Source organism: Falco cherrug, chromosome 2 (assembly GCF_023634085.1).
Source record: "Falco cherrug isolate bFalChe1 chromosome 2, bFalChe1.pri, whole genome shotgun sequence".
Classification (NCBI taxonomy): Eukaryota; Metazoa; Chordata; class Aves; order Falconiformes; family Falconidae; genus Falco; species Falco cherrug.
This window is the reverse complement of record NC_073698.1, coordinates 63,704,846-63,728,651: the sequence shown is the minus strand read 5'-3', so window position 1 is coordinate 63,728,651 and position 23,806 is coordinate 63,704,846. Positions and strand designations below refer to the sequence as shown.

Here is a 23,806-nt window from a genome sequence, read left to right as displayed (position 1 = left end):
TAGGTCAGTCCCACTGCCACGTGAATACCTCACTTCCAGCCACCAGTGTTTGCAGAGAGACCTGTGCCACGCAAGCCCGTGGGTGACCTGCACTGGTGCAGCAGTGGTGTTGGGCTGCGAGGAGTGGCCTTGGGAGATCAGAGGCATTGATGCTTTCTTTTGACATTATAACAGTATAAGACTAAGCGTTTTCTATCATGACTGCCTACAGTCATTGCCTGAACTCTTACAGAAAAGGTACAAGGTAAAGAAAAATAATACCAAATTTACAGACATGTTCATTGCTTTGAAGTTTTTAACTTCGCAGATGAAGGTGGCTGTCTGATTCTGAAACTATAGCAGAACAAGGCAAGGAGACATCCTGCTTGCCATTCTTTAAGTTAGAAAAAATAATTGCTCCTGCTGAGGAGAATTTTGCGGGCAGATATTGGTCCTGTCCATCCAAGTTCTTCTGCAGTTTTGGTATCCAAGATCATTGTAAAGTCTTGTTTTAAAACTGCAGTCATTAAATTGTACGCTTAAATTTACGTTCTTTTGTCTTATTCTTTTCTGCATTTCTTTTTGTAAAAACCTTTTGTAGTATTCTACTTACCGACCAGGAAAATATTGTTACAGTGCAGTGTTTGGAAAGCAGCTGGACATCCATACTGGTGGAATAGATCTTGCATTTCCTCATCATGAAAATGAAATTGCACAGTGTGAGGTGTATCATCAGTGTGAGCAATGGGGGAATTACTTTCTGCATTCTGGTAAGTAAAATACTAATCGCCCAAGAGGCCTCTACAAATGTAATGGTTCGGATTTTAAGATTTAGCATTTCTGTGGTGTGAAAACAGATACTGTACTACAGTGACCCAAGTTCCTGTCCTCACTAAATGAAGAAGCATAAATGAGAATGAATCTTGAAAATGTAGAATTAATGCCTTTATTAATAAAAGCAGTTACAGTGATAAAGCCCTGAGTTTCACCTAGGGAAGTCTCCAACTAATAACTGTACATGCATTGTCCATGTACAGTGTTTACATCTGACTTAAAAATGTGGGAAGAAGAGTTTTTCCTGTACAATCTCATTCCCTTTCATTTGAGTTTCCTCAAAATTTGAGGGTACCCTTTGTGATCTTTTTTAAATTGTATTTTAGCTGTAACAGTCCTTCAGGAAGAAGATGAAAATAATTGATACTTTCTATATGTGTTTATGTAGTTCTAAAACCCAGAAGTTCCTGCTGTCTTAGAACCAGAACCTGCAGTATCTGATGGCGAGGAATAGAGGTGGCAGGTGGGGAGATAGCTGATTGTAATGCTTTAAAAACATTGGGAGCAGAATAAATCAGTCTTTGTTTTCCAACATCTCCAGGCACCAGTTGCTTGTGGGCTTAAAAATTATTTTTCAGTAGCGTGCAAAAGTGCATAACGTAGCCTGTGTCTGTAAATAGGTGAAAGGCTTTTAATAATGATAAGATGTCTGTAGTACTGGAAAGAAGAGTGGAGAGAATGCTAAGATACATGAACTGACAAAGCTCACAAAGTTGTGATCCTGCAGAGAAATATCTGAGCTGGAATGTTTGTATGGTTTGAAGTGTGGGGGAAGCGTTGCAAGGCAGATGCTCTGCTGCAGCAGCCACCCACTGGACATTCTAGGTGTGCAATTTGTATCCCTCTAACTACTTAAATTCTTCTGGGAAGCTTTTTTTATCCACCAGTAGCATTATGCCTAGTAATGGCTATGAGAAACAAGATTCATGCTGAAGACCAAGTGTGTCAGATGCTTTGGTCTACTCCGGTGAGGTGTGGCCAATGAGGTTGCTGGTGGGTAGAGCTAAGAAGATCTTTGAAATCTGAGCTACATAAAACCAAGTCACTTGCCCCTCAGCTCTGTAGAAAAGTGGAGATACTGAGTCTTGCCACTATGGTCCCTTAATCCTCTGTAGTGCTTTGACCAAATTCAGTGTGTCTCTGCTTTTCTATGGAGTATGAGTGACTTGGTATTGGTGTAGCTCATGGATGTTGGAGACCTTGTCTCTCTTTCCCCAGAAGTGAAGTCACTGCCCATGCCTGACTGAACTCTATGAAAGTGTCTTTTACTCCCTTGGTCTTCAGCATACAATACTGCCTGGCATCAGGTAGAACTGCTCCTTGCTGCCTTTACATGACAGTGCTTTGGTGAAGTTTGTTCTTCTTGCTGCACTCATGGTGGTTCTGGATGGTCAGCTGAAGTCAGTGGAAAGTCAGGTTCCAATCTGCAGTCTCTTTTGCTGAACAGTACTTTGTGCAAGGTGTCTTGCTGAGCTCTTTGAGTGCTTCTCTAAGACCTGCAGAGTTAAGCCTGTGGTACACTCTGTGAATTACTTGAGCCTCCTTTTTTACATATATTTGTACTGTATGGAATGAATATTGAACTCTAGTTCCAATTCCCAGTGTAGAGCCTGTTGTAAATCAATAGCAATTGTCCAGAGGGCGGTGCATGCTCCAGGGTATGCTTTGCTCCTGAAGTGCTGGAAAACTGTTTGCACTTCCAAAGAGATGCACTGGTTTCTGCCAGGTGGAGCTTTCTGCTGAATGCTAGTGAATCTGACTTTCCAAGCGTGGAATTGATACTGTAGGAGAAATATTCTTTGAAACTAACTAAAGAGGAGTAAATTTGTCTTGGGGGGGGAAAAAACACCCTCGAACTTAATTCCAAGGGCAATTTATACACTGAGGTTCTCTAGGAGCTGACAGATTACATTGATTAAGTCAGAAAACTTTGCTGGAGGGCGATAGTATGAATTATTTAGGGCAAATGAATCGGGTTCAGAAACAATTTATTCTGGAAACAGACTTCAGAATTTTAGCAGGCTCAGAATTGGAGGAGCAATCCCCATTAGAGGAAGAAAATCCCTGCACTGGGGATAAATCTTCTTATAAGGACTTTATTTTTAGACTACTTATACTCTGGGAAGAGCGCCAAGCCAAAGTTGTGAAAATCCTTGTATTTTGTGGTCCTTTAATGAAATCATTCTAAGTGCTGAAACTCTTGAAGAAGAATATTATTTCAAATTCCAATGTTACCTGTACCTTATTAGGAAAACACAAACAAACTATTTTAAGCTTGGCTGCCTAAAGTTAAGTCAGTCAATATTTAGGCACCTTTGCAAAAGAAAAAAAAAAAAAAAATAATTATACCCTTGCTCTTCCCCTCCTTCCAGGAGAAGTTTGCGGGTTTTACTTGTTGCAAGAGCTGCAGTTGTCCAGTGCTTCTGACAGCCTGAGTGTTCTTATTGAGGGCCCCAAGTTTAATGATGCAGTGGTGAAAATGGCCTCACCTGCTAGCACTCAGGACAAATACGATGAAAATGAGATTTTTTGTTTGATCATGGACTTCTGCTGTAGCGGTTTATGTATGCACGGATCTCTTGATTCTATCCTACTCTCCATAGTGTGTATTGTGCAAGCGTAAATTTCCAGGTGGATGGGGTAGGAGTGGAGGTAGCCTTCTTATAGAGAATTCCCACTGCTTTGCCTCATTGTTAGAAATAGTTAAGAAGTGAAACCAGATGCTTTTCATGTCCATTTGCTGGGTCTGAGCATGTTGCTTTTCTATCCAGATGAGTGTAATGGGGTTTTTATCTGCTTGTGGAAGAGAGGAGGTTCCAGGCAAGGCTGCAAAAGCAGCACTGTACGGAGAGTAGCACAAAATGCAGACAGCTGCTTGGGCTGCTGAACAAGAAATGCCACCTCTGCCACCACCTGTAAAAGCAGAAGCCTGATCATATGCTGTCGTTGCAGAGCACTCTGAGGCACTGGTAATGCTGGACTGCCAAACCTGAGAGAATGCTGAGCGCTGATGTGGTAGTACAGAGTAAGAGGAGTTCATGCTTAACAGTCTGCCTCTGAGTACAATGAAGTGCTGGATCCTGCACGTCATGAAGTGCCTGAAAATTGCGTTAGTTGTGGGTGCTTGGTAACTTACAGGATTGCTCCTTCTATTAGGAGAAGCCAATCAAGGCTTTTAACATCTCTGAAATGAAGCTGAGTAGTCTTTCATTGGCTAAGTCTTCAGCATCTTTCCAGTGCTGTGAATAATTGTTTTCCATCAGTGGTGCTGTGGCTGGCACAGATGAAGCTCGGGAGCATGCAGCCTGAGGTTGCCCATCTTCTGTCTTGCTTTGACAGAAATTTCAGTCACGAAGCTGAGCTCTGCATACTCTCCTAAATGCAATGGAGATGGTCACTGCCTTTTTCCTATACCACAGCCCGGCAGAACAACAGTCAGCGTGGGTATTGAAAGCTCTAGTAATGCTCAGAGACTGCATTTTAAGATAAGCTAATTCAAATTGGGCGTCATAGCTGAATCCCTCCCTCCAGGCTTTTGAAGACTGAGAAAAAGAAGGGGGGAGAAAATAGGGAAGGTGCAGAAAATTAATTTTACACGTAAAGGTGTTTTGAACCAGCATAATAAACCTGGAGTTAAAAAAAGCGTAACAGCCACCAGCAGCAAGTAGTAAGTACAGAAAATTGTTTGAGTTTCAAGAATGTTGTGATGTAAGATCACTGGAAGATCTTTTAAAGGTCTTAAAATATTGCTGAAAAGTCAAGAGTAACAGATAAGGCACTTTTCTGTGAAGACAAAGTATTTGCTTGCTTGTTTTTACCAGTCTATCGTCAACTCTGAGCAGGGAGACTTCTTGTTTTTTCCTTATCAATGTTTCTGCTCGTGGTGGTGGTGTTTTGTTGGATATTTTTAAAAAAACATTTTATTTTAGTGTGTCTTAATTCACCCAGTGAAAGTTGAGAATTGAGAGGTGTGCAGGACTGCAGGCAAAGCTGCTGAAAAATGCTACATGTTGCATTGAAATGGTTGGTGTGTGCCCATCACAGCATATGCTGCCTCCAGCGTTTCCAGTGTCTCAGTGCAGTCTCTCATTTGCTTTGCATTCAGAAGTGTGCTCATTTATCCTGATTGTGTGTTGGTTTTGTTTTTTTTTTTCTTTTGTTCTAGGGCATTTGCATGTTAAAGGAAGTCAAGAAAAAATGTCCAAATCATTAAAAAACTACGTATCAATTAAGGTAATCTCTTCCTATGAATTGAAGCAATGTATATTTGTAATATGTAAACATTAATCACAGCTCTCTTTTTCTCAAAAACTTTGGAGCATGTGCTTATGCTGCGGTGAAAGACCTGAAGTGGAATGTTTCTGTAGTGCTGGTGTACCTGTTATTGTGGATCTGGATGTAGGAAACCCATTCAGACTCAGTGTTTGCTTATGTCGTGGATCTTGCTGACCTGAGAGTGTTTGTAGGAGCAACGTTTGTGCCCAGACTTCTGCATTATAGGTTTATGGCTGGACTTGATCTCAAGTGCCTTTTCCAACCTAAATTACTCTGTTCGATAGTGATGGGTTCTTGTCCGCCTGCTCTTAGTAGCGTATATGCTTTTGGGACTTAGAAAAGAACTGATATTTTCCCTTGTTCTGCTTTGGGTGAGATGGGACAAAGTGTCAGCATTTTGTCGGGAAGCTGTTGGATGTCCTGCAACTGCACTATGCCAGTGCTTGCTCGTATTCTCCTTTATTTTTATACAGTGACCTTGCTGATGCCCAGAGGGCTTTTTCTTTTGGTAGCCACAAGCCATGTGAATATGTCCTGTTTTACCACGTCCCAAAGTTTTTGGTGTAGCCTAGAGCAGGGTTTCTCTGCCGGGTCTGTGCAATGCAGCTGTGCTTGGCGCAAGGGTGGCTCCCGAGATGGCTGACGCCTATTGCTGGAAGTGGGTAATTTCCATCCTTTAGACAAAGCTTGAGAGGCTGTTTCAGCACATATGTTCCCCTTTGCCCTCACAGAAGACTTGATTAAAATCCCTTTAAAAAGGAGTTCAATATGAGCTGCTTTATTCTTAATTCTCCTGATGTTGTCTGGGTACAGCTAAGCCTTGTCTCCCCCAGGAAAATTACCCGTCACTCACAATTTTCATGGAAATTTCCGGAGTCTCAGCAGATGTTGTGGACAGGGTGGAGAAATGGCCATGAGTGCAATGCAGGCAGTTAAAAGTAACGTATAAAAATGCTCCCCTTCATGTCTGCGGTGGGACTTATTTGTGTTGAGAAAACAAAAAAACTTCAAGTCCGTCTCTCTTCCCTTGCGGTCTCCACTTTTAATTTCGGCCCTTAGATACAGCTAACAAGTATTAATCCTTCCCTGTAAGCAATTTTTCAGTCCAGTGAAATAAATTTTCTTCCTGTGCAGCCTTCCTGCATCTTGGAAAGTTAAGCCCTGTGTGGAAGTCTTTATGCCTGTTGCAAAAGAGGGGAGACCTGTCCGGGACCTGCCCTTGGTCCTGCTGCTGGCTGCCTGCATTGCAGGCTGTCACCTGGGCACAGCTGCCCCGCACCCTCCACATCCAGCTGCCCTGTTTTCCCTCCCCCTTGTCCTCTTCTCTGATTATTTTTTTTTAAACAGCTATTAATTCTGACCCCCAAAATCAAGCACGTTGGGGTAACGCACAGCTGAGCAACCTGCTTTCAAAGAGCTGTCATACTTTCTCTGGACTCCGTTTTTAATGAAATGCAAAATTGGTTTTTCTAGTTCAGATGGTCCTTTTCCAGATTTGAATTTATTTCTGTACTTTACTCATATTGTTCTACTTCTATTTATTAGTGTAAAGCTTCTGGGCACTTTGGGTACACTCAGTGTAACAGAGTTTATTTAAAAAACAAAACAACACACACACACCCCTGCCCCAAACCCTCAAAATCCAAAAAACCCCACCCACCAAAACAAACAGTATCACTGTCTATTTCTTGATTTAGCTTGCTGTTATTGCCTCAGTTTCTACTTTCACTTGAAAGACCGCACATTGCTGATGCTTTGCTACCTGCAGTGTTCAGGCTGCTTTAGTCTGGTGGAAGAAGCTAAATTTCAAAATGCGCATCTTTAAGCAAAGGACACTTTCCAAATTTTCTCAATTGTACTGACTTCTCCTTATGATTTTTCTGTTTCGGTCACTTCAGTGGTACAAATTTATCATCACCAATCTGCAAATAAAAATAATAAAAAAACCCAAACAGGCAGGAATGCAGTGTTTGGTTAGTCTGCCAGTGTCCAGCCTTGTTGAGGGCAGAGTTGGAAGTGATTGAATGTTTTATGAGTGTACCTGCCAAGCAAGTTCTTTATATTATTAGTATAAATTAATTATGCTTGTAGTAATGGCAATAATTTACTGGTTACTATAGTAAATTATTTGTAAAGCTATATAAACATGAGGGTGAAATTAATGAGGTTTCATACAACACAGATAAATTCTAGCAATACTGAAATAAAGTTATTTTTGTTTACTCCCTGTTTTCCTTCATATTTTAGTTGTGCAGAAAAAGTACACTTACCTTCTTTTTCAAGAAATCTTTTTTTTTTTTTTTTTCGTAAAGTTTACAAAACTTAGAAGCTGTCCTTCCCTGCAAGATTGTATCCCAGTCTTAGTCTGGCAATTTCAGTTTGGTTTTTTTGCAAAGATCGTTATACAGTGTGTGTTTGATTATAACTGCAAAGTACTTTTCGCTGTCTTATGTTTGATATTGTGTGTATATTTATTCTTGCATATATGTATGCACATCTGTCTTACATGGAATTAATTATATTTAGTTTAGGCTTTAAACCAGTGTTACAGTTTAGAGCTTTATGCCTATCTTAAACTACAAAGATGGGTTGTCACATTAGTTTGTCTGAAATATGTTGTGAAACTAGTGTAAGGGGGTGGAACAACTCTTGAAGAAATTGTTTGATAAAATGCTGAAGCTGTTTTTTTGTGGGTGGAGTTTAGGATTTCCTGAAGAAATTTTCATCGGATCAATTCAGGATGTTTTGTTTGCGCAGCAGATACAGCTCAGGTAAGGAAAACACCCTTATTTGATGAGAGGTGCGTGGCTTTCCACCCGTGCTTCCCAGGCTGGTGATGCAGAGGTGCGGTGGTGGAGCGAGCTCTCCCTGTGGTGCTTTGCAGTTCCCCTCCGGCAGGAGGAAAGGTTGGCAGTGCTCTGTGGGGCTGCTCTTTGGCTCTCATTTTGAAAAGCATCTTTACTGAGCACAGCACATAACCATTTGTCTAAATACCTTCCTGAGCCGCAGTTAATTGCAACTCTCAGTTAATTGCACTTTCAGTTAATGAATTACCTCCATCTCTGATTTGCATCTGTTGCAGTCCCTTGTATTTCAGTCATGATCAGCTGTTTTTTTGAGATATATCTAGGCAGAGCTTTGCCTTATATTCCCACAGGGTATGACAAGGGCTTGCTAATAACTTTTTTTATCTCCCTGCTGTGTTACCATTTTTTGTCCCGTGGAGTTACTGAGTGTTCAAGCATTTCTGTAGTGCAGTGCAACTCACTTACACCAGCACTTGATAACCTAACGATCGTCTTACCCTGACAAGCACTGCTGGTGGGAAGAGGTGTGGGAGATTCTGTCAGCTTCCCAGTCTACACCATGGTGTTTCCAGCAGGCAGATGCTACTTTGAACTGGAAGAGATTTTTGTACGGATAGTGTTTTTACCAGTTTATTGGGGCCTGCCAAAAGCAGATGGTAGTTCCCTAACCACTGCTGGGTCATCTGGCTCGTTGCCTGTCCTGACGCGGTAAGGGAATGGTGGAGTGTGGGACAGCACCTGCTGCGTTATTTCAGCAGGTCTCTAGCCGCCTTGGGTAAAGCACCTCTAGTAGCATGACTGGGAGAGCTGGCGTAGTTAAGGCTCTGTGGCTTTGCTGTGGTCCATCGGTGTGCAGCGAGCTGCAAACCTTCATAGACGTGCGGCCTTTGTGCTGAAAAGTCTTTTTGCGTGTTAACACCTGTAGCTGCTCACAGGAGCCACTCGTCTGATTTTCCTGGTGGAGCTTGCTTCTCCTAAGGCAGCTGAGGACATCGGGCATGCCATGTATCTCTGGAATATTTCAAAGCATGGGATAGTAAAGAGACTGCTGGTTGTTAACTGCTGACCTCCACGTTGGTAGTAAGGGAGGAGCACGTCCAGGTGGGAGGCTCGCTGCAGAACAAGCTGCTGTTTGGAGCAGGAATGGGGGCAGTCATCGGGGAGCACTGTCACCGCAGGCTGAGGCAGCGGGATGGTGGCATGCCTGGCTGCTTTGGGGCGATGCTGCAGGACAGTGGCATGCCTGGCTGTTTCCTCTAGGTCTCTGTCAAGAGATGAAATACATTGTGCACACATAAGTGGCTCCCCGGCTGCAGCTGGGGCACTTGGGAGTCTTGAACAAACGTGTATATAACACAGAAGAGGAAAAAAAGCTAATACCTACAACGCTGTCATATATGTTTGTCCTGTAAACAAAAGCCAAAAGCCTGGCAGTTTCTAAGCCTGCCTTAGAGCAAGCAGTAGCACTGGAGCCCTGCAGCAGAGGGTTGCAGGCTGGTCTTCTCTGCTGCTGCATGACAACTGGCTGCATTTGAACCTCTGTGAGACAGACGTGACCCCTTTTTTTTGCCTTACTTCTAGGTTAAACGCCTTCCTGTGATTAAAAGCAGAGGGCTACCTATGCAAATATAGGTGGCTTTGAAAGGATATGGTGGTGTTATGTCAGAGTACAGTGCCAGTAACTCAAGTGGCACATAAGGATTGCTCAGAGGTCCGCTGCACTTACCACCTCTGCCTTGTGATGTAGGGTGCAGCTCTTCACTGCCTGATAAAGAGCCAGAGTCAGTCTCTGCTGAGCCAGGTATTTACTATGCAGCCTGTCAGTTTGTCCCTGCCATCAATTCACTTTGGTCTAAAAATAAGTTTACCACACTCCTTTTTGTCTTGCTGTCTACTTCCTAAGTATTTTTATTTGAAGTGAGAACCCAAGCACCTTCTGTTTGTTCCCAGAAATGTTTTTGTAGTCTAACCTGTTGGCGATGGCTCCTGCCATCCCTGCTGGGGAAGGAGAGCCTTTTGTAATTGCTGAAATCCAGGTCTGGGGGCTCGAGTGATGTTACCGCGCTCGTTGGATCCAGCCCGTAAAAGATCTTCGTAGGCATGCAGATGAGGGCAGTGCCTGGCAGTTGGGAATGGCGCTGTGGTTTACATGGATCTTGGACTTGGAATTGGCCTTTTGTATGGTCTGGGCTACCGTAAAAAAAAAAGTGGGACCCTCCAAACTGCCACAGCTAGGGAAGGGCAAGGGCTGGAGGGGTGCGTGCAGGCAGGTGTATGTGTTTCGTGGGAGTGGGGGGCCCCCCTCCCGTGGCAGTCATTTTTTGCAGGGAGGATAAAGCTGCATGCCTTGTGAGGAGGAGGAGAAAAGTCAGAGGGAAGAGGCTTTGATGCAGGACATCACCCTTCTGGAGCGTGTCTCAGCAGGGGGTTCCTCTGCTCCATCACCCCCTCTGCCTGCTTAGGCTGGTGGAGTGGAGCCGCTTGGGGTTAAGCTGAGCTCTGGGGGCAGTGGTGGTGATCCAGGCTGCCTCTTTTGGCCGATGCCTCTGGCTGTCCCCTTGGCCTGATTCACCACCCTTCAACCCACCTGGGGCTGCTGGAAAAAGATCTTCCCTAGGTTCCACAGGCAGTGGCGTGGTGCCCCGCTACCAACGTGCCTGCCAGGCTGCTTCTGGCTGCATCTGAAAAGGAGAGGTGCCATCTCTGAAGCCCTCTTGGACCCCGTGGTGGGGCACTGCCTTTCCTCTTGCATCTTGTCAGGCTTTGTTTTATGCAATTAGGTGAAGGGGTTGAGAGCCTGCTGCAGGCAGCAGGGTTCTGTCCCCAAAAATGCTCTCCTGGTCACCAGAACTGCTCCAGTGATTTTTTGCGAACCTCAGTGAACTGTAACATTTTGGTCCCTGTGGTCTTCAGTTTCTTGTTGTGTTAATAAACATGCATTTTGTAATTTTGATGATGTAGCGATGATGCCCTCGGTGGTGGAGGAGGGAAGGAGCAGGGAGTGTGATAAAGGTTTATAGAGCCGGGCTTGCCTGTGCCCACGCAGCGGGGTTTGCAGTGCCTGCAGGCAGTGGTTTAGAAAAATGCCGTGAATCGAGGAAGAAGAATGGCTTTAATCAGAGCAGGCTGCATCGGGATAAACTTTCATCACGTATTCCTTACAGAGTTCCTGTAACCAGGGTAATCAGTTGAGTAATCTTAGTGGATATAAATGATCTCTTTCAATATCTCAGTTTTCTAAAAGTCTGTACCTTCGTCTTTTTAAAAGCTGGGTAAAGCTTGTTGTAAAACCAGTGTTAATGAGGCAGTAATGCAGATTTTTAATTACACACAAGTGGAAAATCTGACAAATATGGGTCCAGGCTTATGCCTTAGTTATACTGGGGTAAATCCTACAGAAAGTCTGTTTAACCAATTAGGCTTCTCTGGGATTTAGGCTAATGGAACCGGGATCAGGTCTCACATCTGGCTGCTTCTGCCCTCTTAGCTCTGTCCTCCTGCTCAAACTGCTCTAAGGAGCCTGTGTCTGGGCAGCGTTGGGTCATTGCACAAAGCAGTCTATTGTAATATGTGCAGTAGCAGAGGTGTGAGATTGCTGTGGGAGCTACAGGTGATGCTCAGTGCCGATGAGATTAGGAATACGCTGTAAACTGTAGTTTGGATGTACCTTAGTGCAGAGGTCAGGTGTAAAGTGTCGAAGCAATACTGCACGGGCTGCAAATGGCACTTTGATATAGGTAATCAGCTCTGGTGTGATAGTGTGGGAAGGATCGCATTTAAACTTGGGCCTGTCCTTGGTGGACACAACTTCCACCAAAGTCAGGTGAGCTGTCTTGTGTGGGGTCTGAGTGCTCTTTTACAGAAAATTGCATGTTGCTGCACAAACAACAAAAAAAATGCCTCTTGCTGATGGCAGCTTGCAGTAAAAGTGACAGGAGGCCAGTCCAGCACCTGCACTTCTGAGGGTGTAGGCAAGGTGAGAGGAGCCTGCTCAACCCTAAGCTAGCAGAAGTGGAGGCCGATAGTCCCTGAAGCACAATTGCCTGCTGAAGCTAGTCCTGCTGAATGCAGTGAACGTGTCTCTGTACCTGGATGCCATGTTAGTGGCGGGGACTCATGTCTGCTTGGTCAGTAGAAGAGAAGCACTGTAGGGTTAAGGTATAGCAGATCTCATCATAAAGCAGAGCTCTGTTTAGTATGCAATGAATCATTTACCTTAAGATTTTAGCTTTCTTTCCAGGGACTTAGATGTAAGTGTGTAAGTTGGGTGTGATGAATCCCATCCCAGACATGCCCTTATGAATTTAAGCAGTTTGTATTTTCTCTAATAGTTGCTGTTGAAAATTAATGTGATCAGCTTGATATTGTGAGGGAATTGTATATCTAGTGAAGAATCTAGACTGCAAAATCTCAGGTCTGTCTAGTTATTTTAGATGTTGGTGGAGCAGCCCTTTAGCTATAAGTGCCTGTATTCAGCGTAGAGTCAGTAGTGAGGGGTTAGGTCTTTTTGGAGGTCTCCAAATGCAGATCGTGTCTACGTAAATTGGAATAGAAGCAAAATTAGGGGTGAGATCAAAGGTATGTCTTGCCAACTTAAATCTGGGGGAATGCTTAGACATACATCCAGTGCAAATGCTTTGGAGTAATAACTTCACAGAGAGATTCAATAATGAAGGAAAAAAAAAATTGAAGTCCAGTAACTATTGCTTTGGTCAGCTTCCAGATGCTTTTTTTAATCAGTTTGACACCTTTCCGGTAGGTTATACTTTGTCACATGTAGTGATTGTCTATATATTGATGTAATTCACCTAGTGCACATGAATAATGGAGTTTTTAATTAAATGTGCGATTAATTGTAAGAAAAATTTGCTATGACAAATAACAACAAACTTCCTGGAATGACTGCGTCTCAGAATATTGTTCCTACATATGACAGACAACATCCTCTCTATCATAATGCCCTGGTAATTTTTTTTCTTAGCAGTAGAATTTAGTGACGAGAGCATGGAAGATGCAAAGCACCTTCATCAGGCAATCTCATCGTTTATTAGAGATGCAAATGCTTATATAAAAGGACAGCTGGTATGTGACCCTGTTAGAGAAGACATACTGTGGGAAAGGTAAGTGCACCTCCTGTATCTTAAAGATTGTGATTATGTGAGCAGTAGCTTGCTGACAGGCTCAGAGGGGTGAACAATGTGGTGTTCTGAGCTCTGTTTAAGAAGCAGGACGAGGAGGACTGAGAAGCAGTGTTCCCTGCCAGCCCTCACCAAAGGCAGCTTTTTTAATCTTTTTTTTTTTTTTTTTTTCTAGCCAGCTGCTTTTCCTTGTAGTCTGCTATACTTAGTTCATTGTATTTTTAAAATCGGTGTTATTTACCTAGTGTGCCTGTCCTAAGACAGGCATTTTTGCCCCTCCTGAGTGATGTAGAAGGCAAAGCTATGACTGCAGTTGTGATGCTACCTGGTTTATAAGTAGAACTGTCCATTAGTGACTGAAGAAGAAAGAGCACAACTGGACAGTAATACCCCTTAGGCACGTGAGCTTGTAACAAACCTGGCTGGCGCTGTGGTGTGCAGCAGAGGAGAGAAGGGGTTACTGAGAAACTGGCCAAGGGCAGAGAAGTCACAGGGAAAGAAGAAACTACAGTTGTTGTGACCCTGACAGTGATGAGGAGAATCTTCTTTGGAGTCCCTTAGGAAAACCAGATCATCTTCCAGGAGAGAGACGTGTGGTGTGTTGGGTGCAAATCTGAGGGGATGAGCGCAGTGTCCTGGGGTCAGGGTCGGCGGGGTGTTGAGCACCATAAAGAAACATGCATACCGGCAGCTCTGGGACCTACGAGCGGAGGGGAGCGGCCCTGTGCTGTAGACGTGGTGCTGCACCTCGCTGTTGGCTTGCAGCTGCGCCAAGGCTTGCAAGGGGTGCTGGAAGGTGTTACAGGGAAGTGGAGTTAACTAACTAGTTGTGGTATTTAGCAAAAGCAAGTCCTTCAGCAGGAGGCTGCAGGAGACCTGCTGGCGAGAGATAAGGCTGAAATGTGAGGTGTATGTGGAAGTTAAAATGGATTGTCAGTGGGGGACATGTGGGAGGGCACAACTTGCTTATCAGTAGATGTAAGAACAAGCAAAATGAAACAGAGCTCTTAATTAGGAAAGTGGTAGATGCTCGGTGGAGAGGGGGAAGCTTTCAGGAAAGAGTGTTGGGAGGAATGAATTATGGCAGCAGCCACATGGTGTCTGAGGGGAGGCAGGCATTCCAGGCAAAACCACTCAGAAACAGGTGAAACGGGCAAAATGGGGTTCAGGAGAGACGCAGAGGTACTTGAGGCTCCCCAGGTAACCCTGCTTCTGGAGCTTTATCGTGAAATGGCATCCTTGGGCCAGTGCAATCAAGGTCCAGTTCGCCTGGCTGTGTACAAGAGTGCACTGCCAGCAGCTGTTTGCAGCTCACCGTTTACTCCTGCTGCTGTCCTCATTCTGCTGCTCAAAGCAGCTGCAGTCAGTGGCACTGGTTCTGCAGCGGTGAGTGCTGGTTGCCTACTGGCTTTTGGCACTGTTACGAAGGTGTTTCTACCAGACCTTTCCATCTGGGCCAAGCTGAGTGGAGTTCCAGAGCTATGATTGGGCTTAGCTGGGAAATGAGGAAGCGGTGCCCTCTTCCGAGCCAGATCCTGCCATCGGGACCCCTGGCCGACCCCGAGTCAGCTCTCTTGCCAGACACTGGAGTGATGCTTGTGATGTGGCTTTGGACGAGAAGCATGCCCTTAGTGTGAAAAACAGGCTGCTGGGGAAAAAAAAAAAAGAGGAGGACTTAGAAAAATCTCAAATGTGCTTAACAGCAACCTTATTTTCATCTGTTTTTAAATTATTAAGGCAAACCATGCTCAGCTGTTGTTGGCTCCTGTGATTAACCATGTATTTATTGAATGGTTGTAGCACTTTGGATTTTGACAAGTGTCGAGTTTCTCCCTTGGCAGCTGGAAGATGTGTTCTCCCTGATCAGTGTAGCATCGCCCATCACAGGATAGCTAGGAAGGAAATGACAGTGTCCTTTCGATGACTCCCTCTGGCTGAATAGCTGATGAATTCAGCGTACTGCTGGCATCTTGTTTGTCTTATCTTAAATGTTACCTTTTCTTCTTGAAGGCTAGCCAACACAAAAGTAACCGTGAAGGCTGCGTTTGCGGATGACTTTGACACCTCCAGGGCTGTTGCAGCAATTATGGACCTCATTCACCATGGCAACAGACAGCTTAAGGCTGTTACTAAGGTAACCCATTAGGATACAGAGATCAGAAAATGACAGCTGTCCACTGTCCTACTGTTTAATGCAGACAGATTAGTTTATTGTTCACATAAGAAACCAGCAGAAACAAAGCTCCATAAATTGTTGACCTTAATAGTGCCCATTTGTCCTGATCACATCACAGGAATTGTGTGTGGCTATTGTTTTGTGCTTCGTTGTGTCCAAAGGATGTTTCTTTCCTGCTGCTCTATATTATTTATACCTAAAGATTTTTGAAAGTCCTGAAGCTGTTGTGGCATGCTGCTGATTTTAGTGCTGGTTTTATGTTCTTACCCTGCTTCTTTGCTTAATACGTATGCACAGAAATCAACCTAAATTGGGAAGTGGGGGGCGGTTGGTCGCTGCGGGGGCTTTGGCAGGCAGCCCCAGGTGCACGGGGCAGTCACGGTGGTGAGTTCAGCTTTGGGGACTAAATGGCTTCTGCTGCTGGCAAATTATAACTGCGGCCTCAGCATGCCTGCGTGAGTCTGTCTTCAGATGGCTTTTGGCAGATTGAGACCCTGTTAAGATCTCTTGATGCTGACACAAAGGAGGCGTCTGGTAAGGACCAGACCCGAGCAGGAAGCACAGGCTGAAGCACTTTGGGGTCTCCTTTTACTAATGGCTTCTTTTCTTGCTCGAGGCGAGCGGCTCTGGCTTGTTGCTGTGCTTCTTGATTGCCGATGTCATCATGACCACCATGTTTGTGCTGTAAAATAAATAGCGATAACTGACTTTAAGAAAGAATTAACCTGTTGGTTTAGAAATTCTGCCTCCTTCTGGTCCTGTTTTGGTGCTGGTTTTAAATTCTGTCCTTAGCCTTACCTTTACAAAATGACTCTCGCTGAATCCCTGACCCGAACCAGTTTGCAGCAGGGATCTGTAACAGCGTTACTGCTTCTAAATACAAGTAGCCTCATTTTGCCAGTCGTTGCTTGTTTCCCCCGAGTTCCTTCTGTCAGTGGCTTTGTTGAGAATTCGCTGGGGTATTTGTGGGGTGGCTGACTCAGATTTCTGGTTGCGGTGGTGGAGCTTTTCTGGGTGCAGCCCAGCTGTCTGAGCGTTACTTCGTACTGACTGCGTGTAGTTTTTCTCCTTAACTGTGAGTAAATGCACATAAATATAACTACTTATTCCTCTTTTCAACTGTCTTGTCATTCTTAACTTAGTTGACATGTTCCTGTTTCTTTCACCTGGTGGTCCACTTCGGCTCCTTCCGGTTCAGATCTTTTGCAAATTTTAACTTACGGCTTATTTCAGGCCCTAATGGAGATGCTGGATAGCATCCAGTACCAGCTGCTAATCCAGTTGTGTATGTTGTCATTCTTTTTTTTTTTTTTTTTTTTTTTTTTTAGGCAAGGGTTAGTTCCTTAAATTGCTTCTTGGTCTATTATTTCACCTTGATTTTTGTTTTTTGTGTGTGAAATAAATACGGAGGAAAGAAAGAAAGAAATGTGTTCTTAAAAACGCTGTTCTGTTGCTGGTGCTACTGGAACATGACAAAAACACCATAAGCTATCTCAAAGCAGCCTTCACGTTGCTTAAATCAATAAGGCACTCAAAAAAGAATTTGAGGTTTTTTTAAATCACTTATTTTATAGTTGCCCTTGAAGCTGGGATTTTGTTCTTTTATTTTGTTTTCATACACACGGCTCTTTCACGCCCAGAAGTGTTATTTTTAGGTCTAATTTACTGCGCGCATGTAATGCATGGCAGCTTCACGCATCTCTTCTCACTGTGTATGCTGGTAATAATTTCTTCCCCTCCCCCATTTACTTAAGTCTTTTGCCTTTGTGTTGTGAGGTGGTTTTAGATCTCTGTAAAAGTTCCCTCTGGGCAGGTGTTTACTGGTGGGGGTAGATCTATATAATTAGTCATAGTTTTCCCTTGTGGACCAAGCTACAGAGAGATGCTGAGTTCTGTAATGTGTATTGACTGGACAATCTCTTTTGAGTGTTTTTCAAACAGGATGCTGGATCTCCTAGAAGCTCTGTTGTGTATGGAAGCATTATTTCCTATATAGAAGGCTTTTTTAATGCCCTTGGGATGTCCTTTGGAGAAAGACAGGTACGAAACATGTCTTCTATGTGTACTAGTATATGGTAGCAGCACCAGTGTTTTGGTTTATAGAAGGCTTTCCGAAAGCATCAGATGTAACAGTTATTTATGGTTTTAGTAAACCTTTCTGCACCGCTTGCAGTTTCTGCTGTGATGTCTTAAGAGAACATGTAAGCAGGTGGAACAAAGTGTGGGCTTTCTTGTTCTTGGAGGTGCACCCATGTGACTTCTGAAGCAATTATGCTGTGGAAATGAAAGTCTGAGGAATGAAACAACGAGAAGATAGCATTGGAGGTCTTTAAGTTGGTCTTGTTATGTGTCTGGCTTTCCCCTGGCTCTTCCTCTTCTTTCTGATGGTTGCACCCAGGCTGACCTTGATAGCTGTACAAATATTTGCAGTTGTGATCTCCCTGCACAGATCTTCTTCTTTCTGCAGAAAGCCGTGGTGCGGGGAAAGGGGCTGCTCTGCCTTGAGCTGTGGCAGGGTGCGGGGAGGGGCAGGCAGTGGTGGGGAGTTGCGCCATCATTGGAAATACTTTACATATCCTCTGGTACTTGGAAAGGTAGAAATGGTGAGGGGGGAAGAAAAGGAGAGAAAATCTCAAAGTACTGCACAGGGAAGAGAGTGATAAATATGGAAGTGATATCCCGATGTATGGAAGGGGAGCATTTAAAATGACACAAGGTGTTAAGAGACTAGCAGGCTGTTCTGTGCTTCTCTCCTGCACAAAATCTGGAGCCGAATGCCAAGAAGTTGAAAACTTCCTTTAGAAAAACTGTTCTTCAAAAATTCCTTTTGGAGAGGAGGAGGAGAAGAGGATAAGAAAATGTAAATAACATTATTCATCCTTTGAAAGTCAGGCAGTATAGCAATAAATGCATTTATTTACTTTGCCTCTTTGTGTATTTTTCCACAGTTTCTTTCAAAACAGCGTTTGGATGTGAATTGGTTGTGTGTTACTCCTCATAATGTGCGGTTTGTCCTGTTAATTTTTAGCGGTGTACTAAACACATCTGTAAGTTGGATGGCAAAGTCATTCCTTTAGATTCTGGGCTGTCTGTATGCAGGTGCCCACTGCACCTACATTTTTTGCTGAAACAAGTGTGTGAATGCTTTTCTTCTTTGTATGCTGTGCTGCTTTCTCTGGGATGGCAGGGTCAGCAGAAGATGGTGCAAGGTAGGCAGGAAGGAAGGAGCAGCACATCAGACTCTTCTCTGTCCCTCTGCTCTTTCAGCTTCCAGTAAATGAATCAATCAAAGCCTTCATCAGAAGGGTCCGTGGGCTGCCGTAAGCTAGTAAATTAAATGGTGCAAGGGTTGTTCTCTGACCTTGAGACCAGCTGCAACAGCTCAGCATCCAACCTTTCTTGCCCCTTAGCCAGGTGATCCCGGGCATGCAGCTTGCTGGGAGCAGTCCCTGACCACCACAGGTCCCAGCATGCGGGCTGCTGGGAGGGGGCTAGCTGGCCTAGCTGCCACTGTGCGAAGTTAATACAGAGGCTGCAAGGAGTGGCGTTGGGGCCCTCTTCATTTGAGTATTTGCATATAGCCTGTGGGTCTGTCTTGCTCTTAAGGCTAATTAGCCGAGATGAATCCCACCCTACAGTCTAATGTGGCTGCCTGTGCTTTGCAGCGGTGCAGAAGTAGGTGGAGAGAGGCACCACCCAGGGACGGTCTGGCAGTTGTAAAATTAAGACTGCCTGTGTCTGTCTCTGTGGTGGCAAGGGAAGGAGCCTGGACAGCCACAGGCAGGTAAGGTGAATCTGGCTGAAATGACAGTGGGTGGAAACCATCACGCCCGTTGCAGAGCTGGGGAGCAAAAGGTGAGGGCTTCTGCTCTGCTGAGGTATGCTGTATTGTGGGTGCAGCTGGGGGCAAACAGGTGATCATCTGTGGGGTAGGCAAGGGCCAGATTTCCATATAAAAATTCTTACGAGCTCTTTGGATTGGTTGGTACTTCAGGAGAAGAAACTGGAGATCAGCCCTGAGAGGCTACACAGTGTTTTACATGGAAATCTGCTGGTTCATCTCCTAAAGCTGCCCCTCCTTCTGGAGGACCTTGCCTTGTGTCCTGAGCGGGTGCCTGGTTTGAACGTTGGCAGTGGTGTTTGTAGAAGTGTTTCCTGCTCCCCTCATCGTTTGTCATTGCTCCCCATTCTGTATGTGAGCATTTATCCTGCTCTTTTACCTGCCCCAGGTTACAATGGAGCATTTCGGCTGCTTAGATTTGTTGCTTTCTTCAATCTCATAACTTCCTCTTTAATACGTTTACATGCTTTGGAATTCTGGGGACTTGGCTACCTTTTATGATTATGGAGAGCATCTTGTACCTCACTCTATCTTTGATAGCTTCCCCCTCACCTCCTTCTCCTCCTCCTTGTTTGCTGCAGTCAACGGCCTCTGAAACTACTCCCTGTCACTTCCATCCTGCTGGTCAGTGTCTAAATACAATCCCTTCTGGCTCTAATTACTCAGCTGCTCTTCTGCTCCCAGCCAGGCATCACTGCCGGCAGCTTCACCCCCTGGCCTTGGTGTGCTTTACGTTTCAGTGCTCCGTTGTCTGCTCCCCCTCTTGTGTCTTAGCGATAGGGGAGGTTTTCTGTAGGTGCAAGGAGAAAGGGTAATCTAGAGACTTAAAGCCAGAGTACGTGCTCCTGGTTTTGTGTTTCCTGAAGGTCTGGAGCTCAAAGGCCGAGTAAGGGGCTGGTTTGCTCTCTGGCTCTGCTGACCTTTGCAGCCGAGGGGCCGTCTGAGCTGGGGGCTGGGCTTCCCTTGCTGTGTCGCATGGCTGTTGCCAGGCCTTTCTTCCATTAATTTGTCTAATCCCTTTTTAATTTATGCACGCTTCTGGCATCTTGGAGGTTTCCTGTGGCGATGCGTTCCACAGTTGGATTATGCAGCATGTTATGGTCACGTGAGAGCTCTCTGCTCCAAGGTAGAGGCTTTCCTGCACAGGAATATGCTGAATTACTTCCAAGTATGACTCTACTGTAACTTTTTGTCTGGCATTAGTGAGATTGTGGCATTTTAATTGTACCAATATATGGCAGATGCACAGTGAAGAGAGGTGATGAGGCCTCAGTGCGTGCTACTGAGTTGGGCTTGATTTAAAAATCATTCGCAGATGTTTGTAAAGAAACCTGTTTGATTTCCAGGTGGCTTTGGGAGGAGACAACTCTGCTGTGCTCTCTAATGTCATGGATGAGCTTGTAAAGTTCCGCGCAAAGGTCCGTCATTACGCGCTCGCTCTGCCAGAAGCAGCAGGCACCGTGCCGTTGGAGGGGGCCACGGCAGCCAAAGGGCCGGAACAGGAACAGAAGGAAAAGAGGCAGCAGTTAATGCAGGAGAGAAAACCGCTCCTGGAGGCTTGTGACAGTCTGCGTGGAGACCTTGCTGCCTTTGGAATCCACATAAAGGTAGAAGACAGTAATAACCCTCTTTGTGAGACTGATAGTTTTTAAGACAACATTTGTTTTTGCCCTTTGTGCCCCTGCAGCAGCTTTCGGTGTTGCACCCGGCCCCTGTATGACTGCAGCAGCAGGAGGTGGGAGCTGAGCCCTTGCCTGGTTGTACCGCTAGCCTTCTCTTCTGCTTTCCCTCAGCCTTGTGTCTCCGTGCAAGCTGTACCTGCTTCTGCAGTTAAGGGTGTGCTATATGCGCACTGAAAATCCTGTAATACTCAGAAATCCCCAAGCTGCTCAGATTCAGTCCGGAAGGAAAGGTTATGAGTAATGCGTGCAATCTTTAAAAAGACTGCAGAAGAACTGGAAAGTAAACTGAGATGACTTAAATAATGCCTTCCCTCTACCCCTCTCCACATTCCCCCACCAAAAAAGTCCTCACCAGAAAGCCGCCTCTGTCTTCAGCAGCTCCGTTCCCAACTGTTCCTGAGCCACAAGTACTCTGATTCCTGTACCACTCCTCTCTCCAGCCTACTTTCTACTTTTAGCCTATACCTGATGCCAGTGTTCTTTTCCATTACTCCAGTGGTGGCTCAGGAGAAATCCCTTCATTGGCTTACTGTCCCCTCCTGGTCTCAAGGTGCTATATTACTTCTTTAACAGGTGCTGCTTCTTCCAGTTCCTCTTGCTTCAGTACCCTTCCCACCTCTGCTCCAGCCCCTGTTGGGTCAGTGTTGTTCCCTATGTGAAAAATAATCCTCCCTTTTCCCTCCAGCATCTTTCTTCCTCCCTCCAGTTCATGCTGCTCAATTTTCCCCTGGCGTGGGAACTGAGCCTTGCACGGTCTCCTTACATTGTTTTACCGGTGGGAGGATATAAACCACAGTGACATTAGGGAGTGACAGCATACATCCTCTTTCATTGCTGAACATGAGACGTGTCATTTGTCAGCACACCTATTAAGAACAAATATAAGGCATGGTCAGCTGTCCCATGATCTCAGATGAAAGCGAGTGTGCTGGTACAAACTGGGGAGAGGGCCAAAGCACAGTGGTGGTGAGCTACAGCTGTGGAAGCAAAGGAAGGCTGTGGGAAGTTGGAACATCTGATTCCTTAACTTGTTTATAAACAAGCTAAATCCTTGCTCCACTTACCTGTCAAAGTTGGCAAATCCTAATAACTGCACTGAGACAGTGTCTTGGACAAGTCTCTCCCTTTTGATCTATTTGGCAAAACCGCCACAGCCCCACCTCCACCTTCTTGCAGATTTGTTTTCCTTTGTTTTTAAAGGAATTTACGGACATTTAATAACCTTGTAGAAATTTGCCTTAGCAAGGATTCAGCCCATTCCATTTATTTAATTTTTTTAATAACCTGAAGCTTAGCATAATCTGTCTCCTGCTTGTCCCAGAGTAGTTTGCTCCTGAAGATGAAGCATGCATGCACATATGAGTGCACACAGCTTGTGTCCAAAGCTGAACTCTGCTTTTTTTGCTGATACGGTGAAAGTATCTGAAGGTGTGCTGTGAAGGTTGCCTTTGCAAATCCCAGAAGAGTCCTGAAAACCAGGTGATGCAGCTTTGCGGTTCCTCACGCAGGCTCGCTGGAGCACATGATGGACAAGCCGTGGTCCTGCCCAAAGCAGAGCTCTTGCCACGCTTGTGCTCAGCATGAGTCTGCTTGGCTGGGTCGGTTGGCCACCTTGGCTTGGCTATTGCCAAAAATGCCGTGGTAACACAGCACCTAGCAGCTGCGTCCTGCTCACCTACCAAGTGCTCGAGGAAGTAATTTGAATTTCTCTCTTTTTCTACCCAGCCTCTGATTTCCATGAAACTTTTATAAGGCACATGATACACACGCAGTAATGCATCTGTTGATAAGCTTTCCTTCTGTTGCACGGGGCTGAAGTCAGCCAGCAACTTCTCGAGTCCATGTGCAGGAGGAAAAGCAGTACAACAGATGAAGCAGACAAGCCTCACCTCCACCCAGTGCAGACTAGGAACCCCTTCAGGGAGGGGCTGGCCGCTCCAGGATGCGAATAGCAATTTAAGAGTATGCTAGTAACTTAAGTCCCATAACAATCAGCTTTGTAGAAAGGGTAATTTCTCCTTCAGCTTATAAACTTGCTGTTTCTGTACACTGGTTTCTTTTCCATGCTGGTCAATGTAGACAATGTTCTGTTTGTCTGAAGTTACAGAACTTGTAACAAATTGATTAAAATAGCCACCAGTCTTTTCATGTTGTTAGAGCGTGCTTGAAATGCAGGCTAATCTGTGCTACTAAGTGAAATGTAGTAATTGGGTAATTACACATCAGAAACAGTTTTCATTTTCATGTAAAGAAAATTCCACATTGCATTGCAGCCTCTCTCATGAGACAGAACTCATGTAACACTGTCATGTTTCAATATGCAGATTAACTTCTATTTTCAACTATTGCAGTCAGACAGCCAGGCCTTAATAGTCAGAAATGTTCAGTTTGACTGTAATATCCTCTTTCAAAAATATGACAGTATTGCATTACAGGTATTTACAGCAACAGGCTACTATCCTAAAATTCAGAAGATCAAATGTTAGGTAGTGTATTCTCATGTATTGGCCATAAGAGCAGCAGTTTTCCATGTACATGAGTCATTTAAACAAGAAAATGTGATTGTCGGAGTTTATCAGAAGTTACTTGTATGAGAGAGACTACACACTGCTGCAGCATCCCACACTGAAGAGATCACATCTCTAGTGTGGATTTTTTGTGTCTTAACTGGGGAGAATTACCTGGGTTTGGTGTACAACTTTGAGCATTATTGGTAACAATGGCATTCCTGTGAGATGGCATTGCCACCTCTTACCAAACTGGACGATAGCTTTGCTGTATTAAGCTTGGTTAAAAACCTGCACCTCCAAATAGCTGCATGTGTACGATCCCTTTGTGATCCAGCCTGCTGGGACTGACCCGCTTGCTTCTTGCAGGACAGAGCTGCTGTCTCAACCTGGGAAATTGTGGAAGGAGGCCAAGCAGAGCAGCAGACTGAGAAAAAAAGCTGATCCTTCATCCTTGGACTTGTTTTTTATTTCAGCTGCTTTGGCCACAGTTGTAAATACTAGTACTTTCCAAATAAAATCTTTGGAACAGAATGGCTAACAAAGATGTAGTATATAATCTGAGCA

The 23,806-nt window shown here is 44.7% G+C and overlaps 1 protein-coding gene across 3 annotated transcripts in view; it reads left to right on the top strand.

The window, feature by feature from the left end:
- CARS2 (cysteinyl-tRNA synthetase 2, mitochondrial) overlaps positions 1 to 23,773 on the top strand; it is a 37,750-nt gene extending 13,977 nt beyond the window's left edge. Inside the window, exons 8-15 of one of the 3 annotated variants that reach the window (XM_055702781.1) lie at positions 616 to 749; positions 4,979 to 5,046; positions 7,793 to 7,859; positions 12,880 to 13,015; positions 15,044 to 15,167; positions 17,151 to 17,249; positions 20,397 to 20,657; positions 23,609 to 23,773. In XM_055702781.1, the coding sequence (XP_055558756.1) occupies positions 616 to 749; positions 4,979 to 5,046; positions 7,793 to 7,859; positions 12,880 to 13,015; positions 15,044 to 15,167; positions 17,151 to 17,249; positions 20,397 to 20,657; positions 23,609 to 23,683 (964 nt within the window). In that variant the 3' untranslated portion in view covers positions 23,684 to 23,773. Of the gene's footprint in view, positions 1 to 615; positions 750 to 4,978; positions 5,047 to 7,792; positions 7,860 to 12,876; positions 13,016 to 15,043; positions 15,168 to 17,150; positions 17,250 to 20,396; positions 20,658 to 23,608 lie in introns of all 3 variants that reach the window. The other 2 variants (XM_055702780.1, XM_055702782.1) reach the window with 2 other exon arrangements.
- The last annotated feature ends 33 nt before the right edge of the window (positions 23,774 to 23,806 follow it).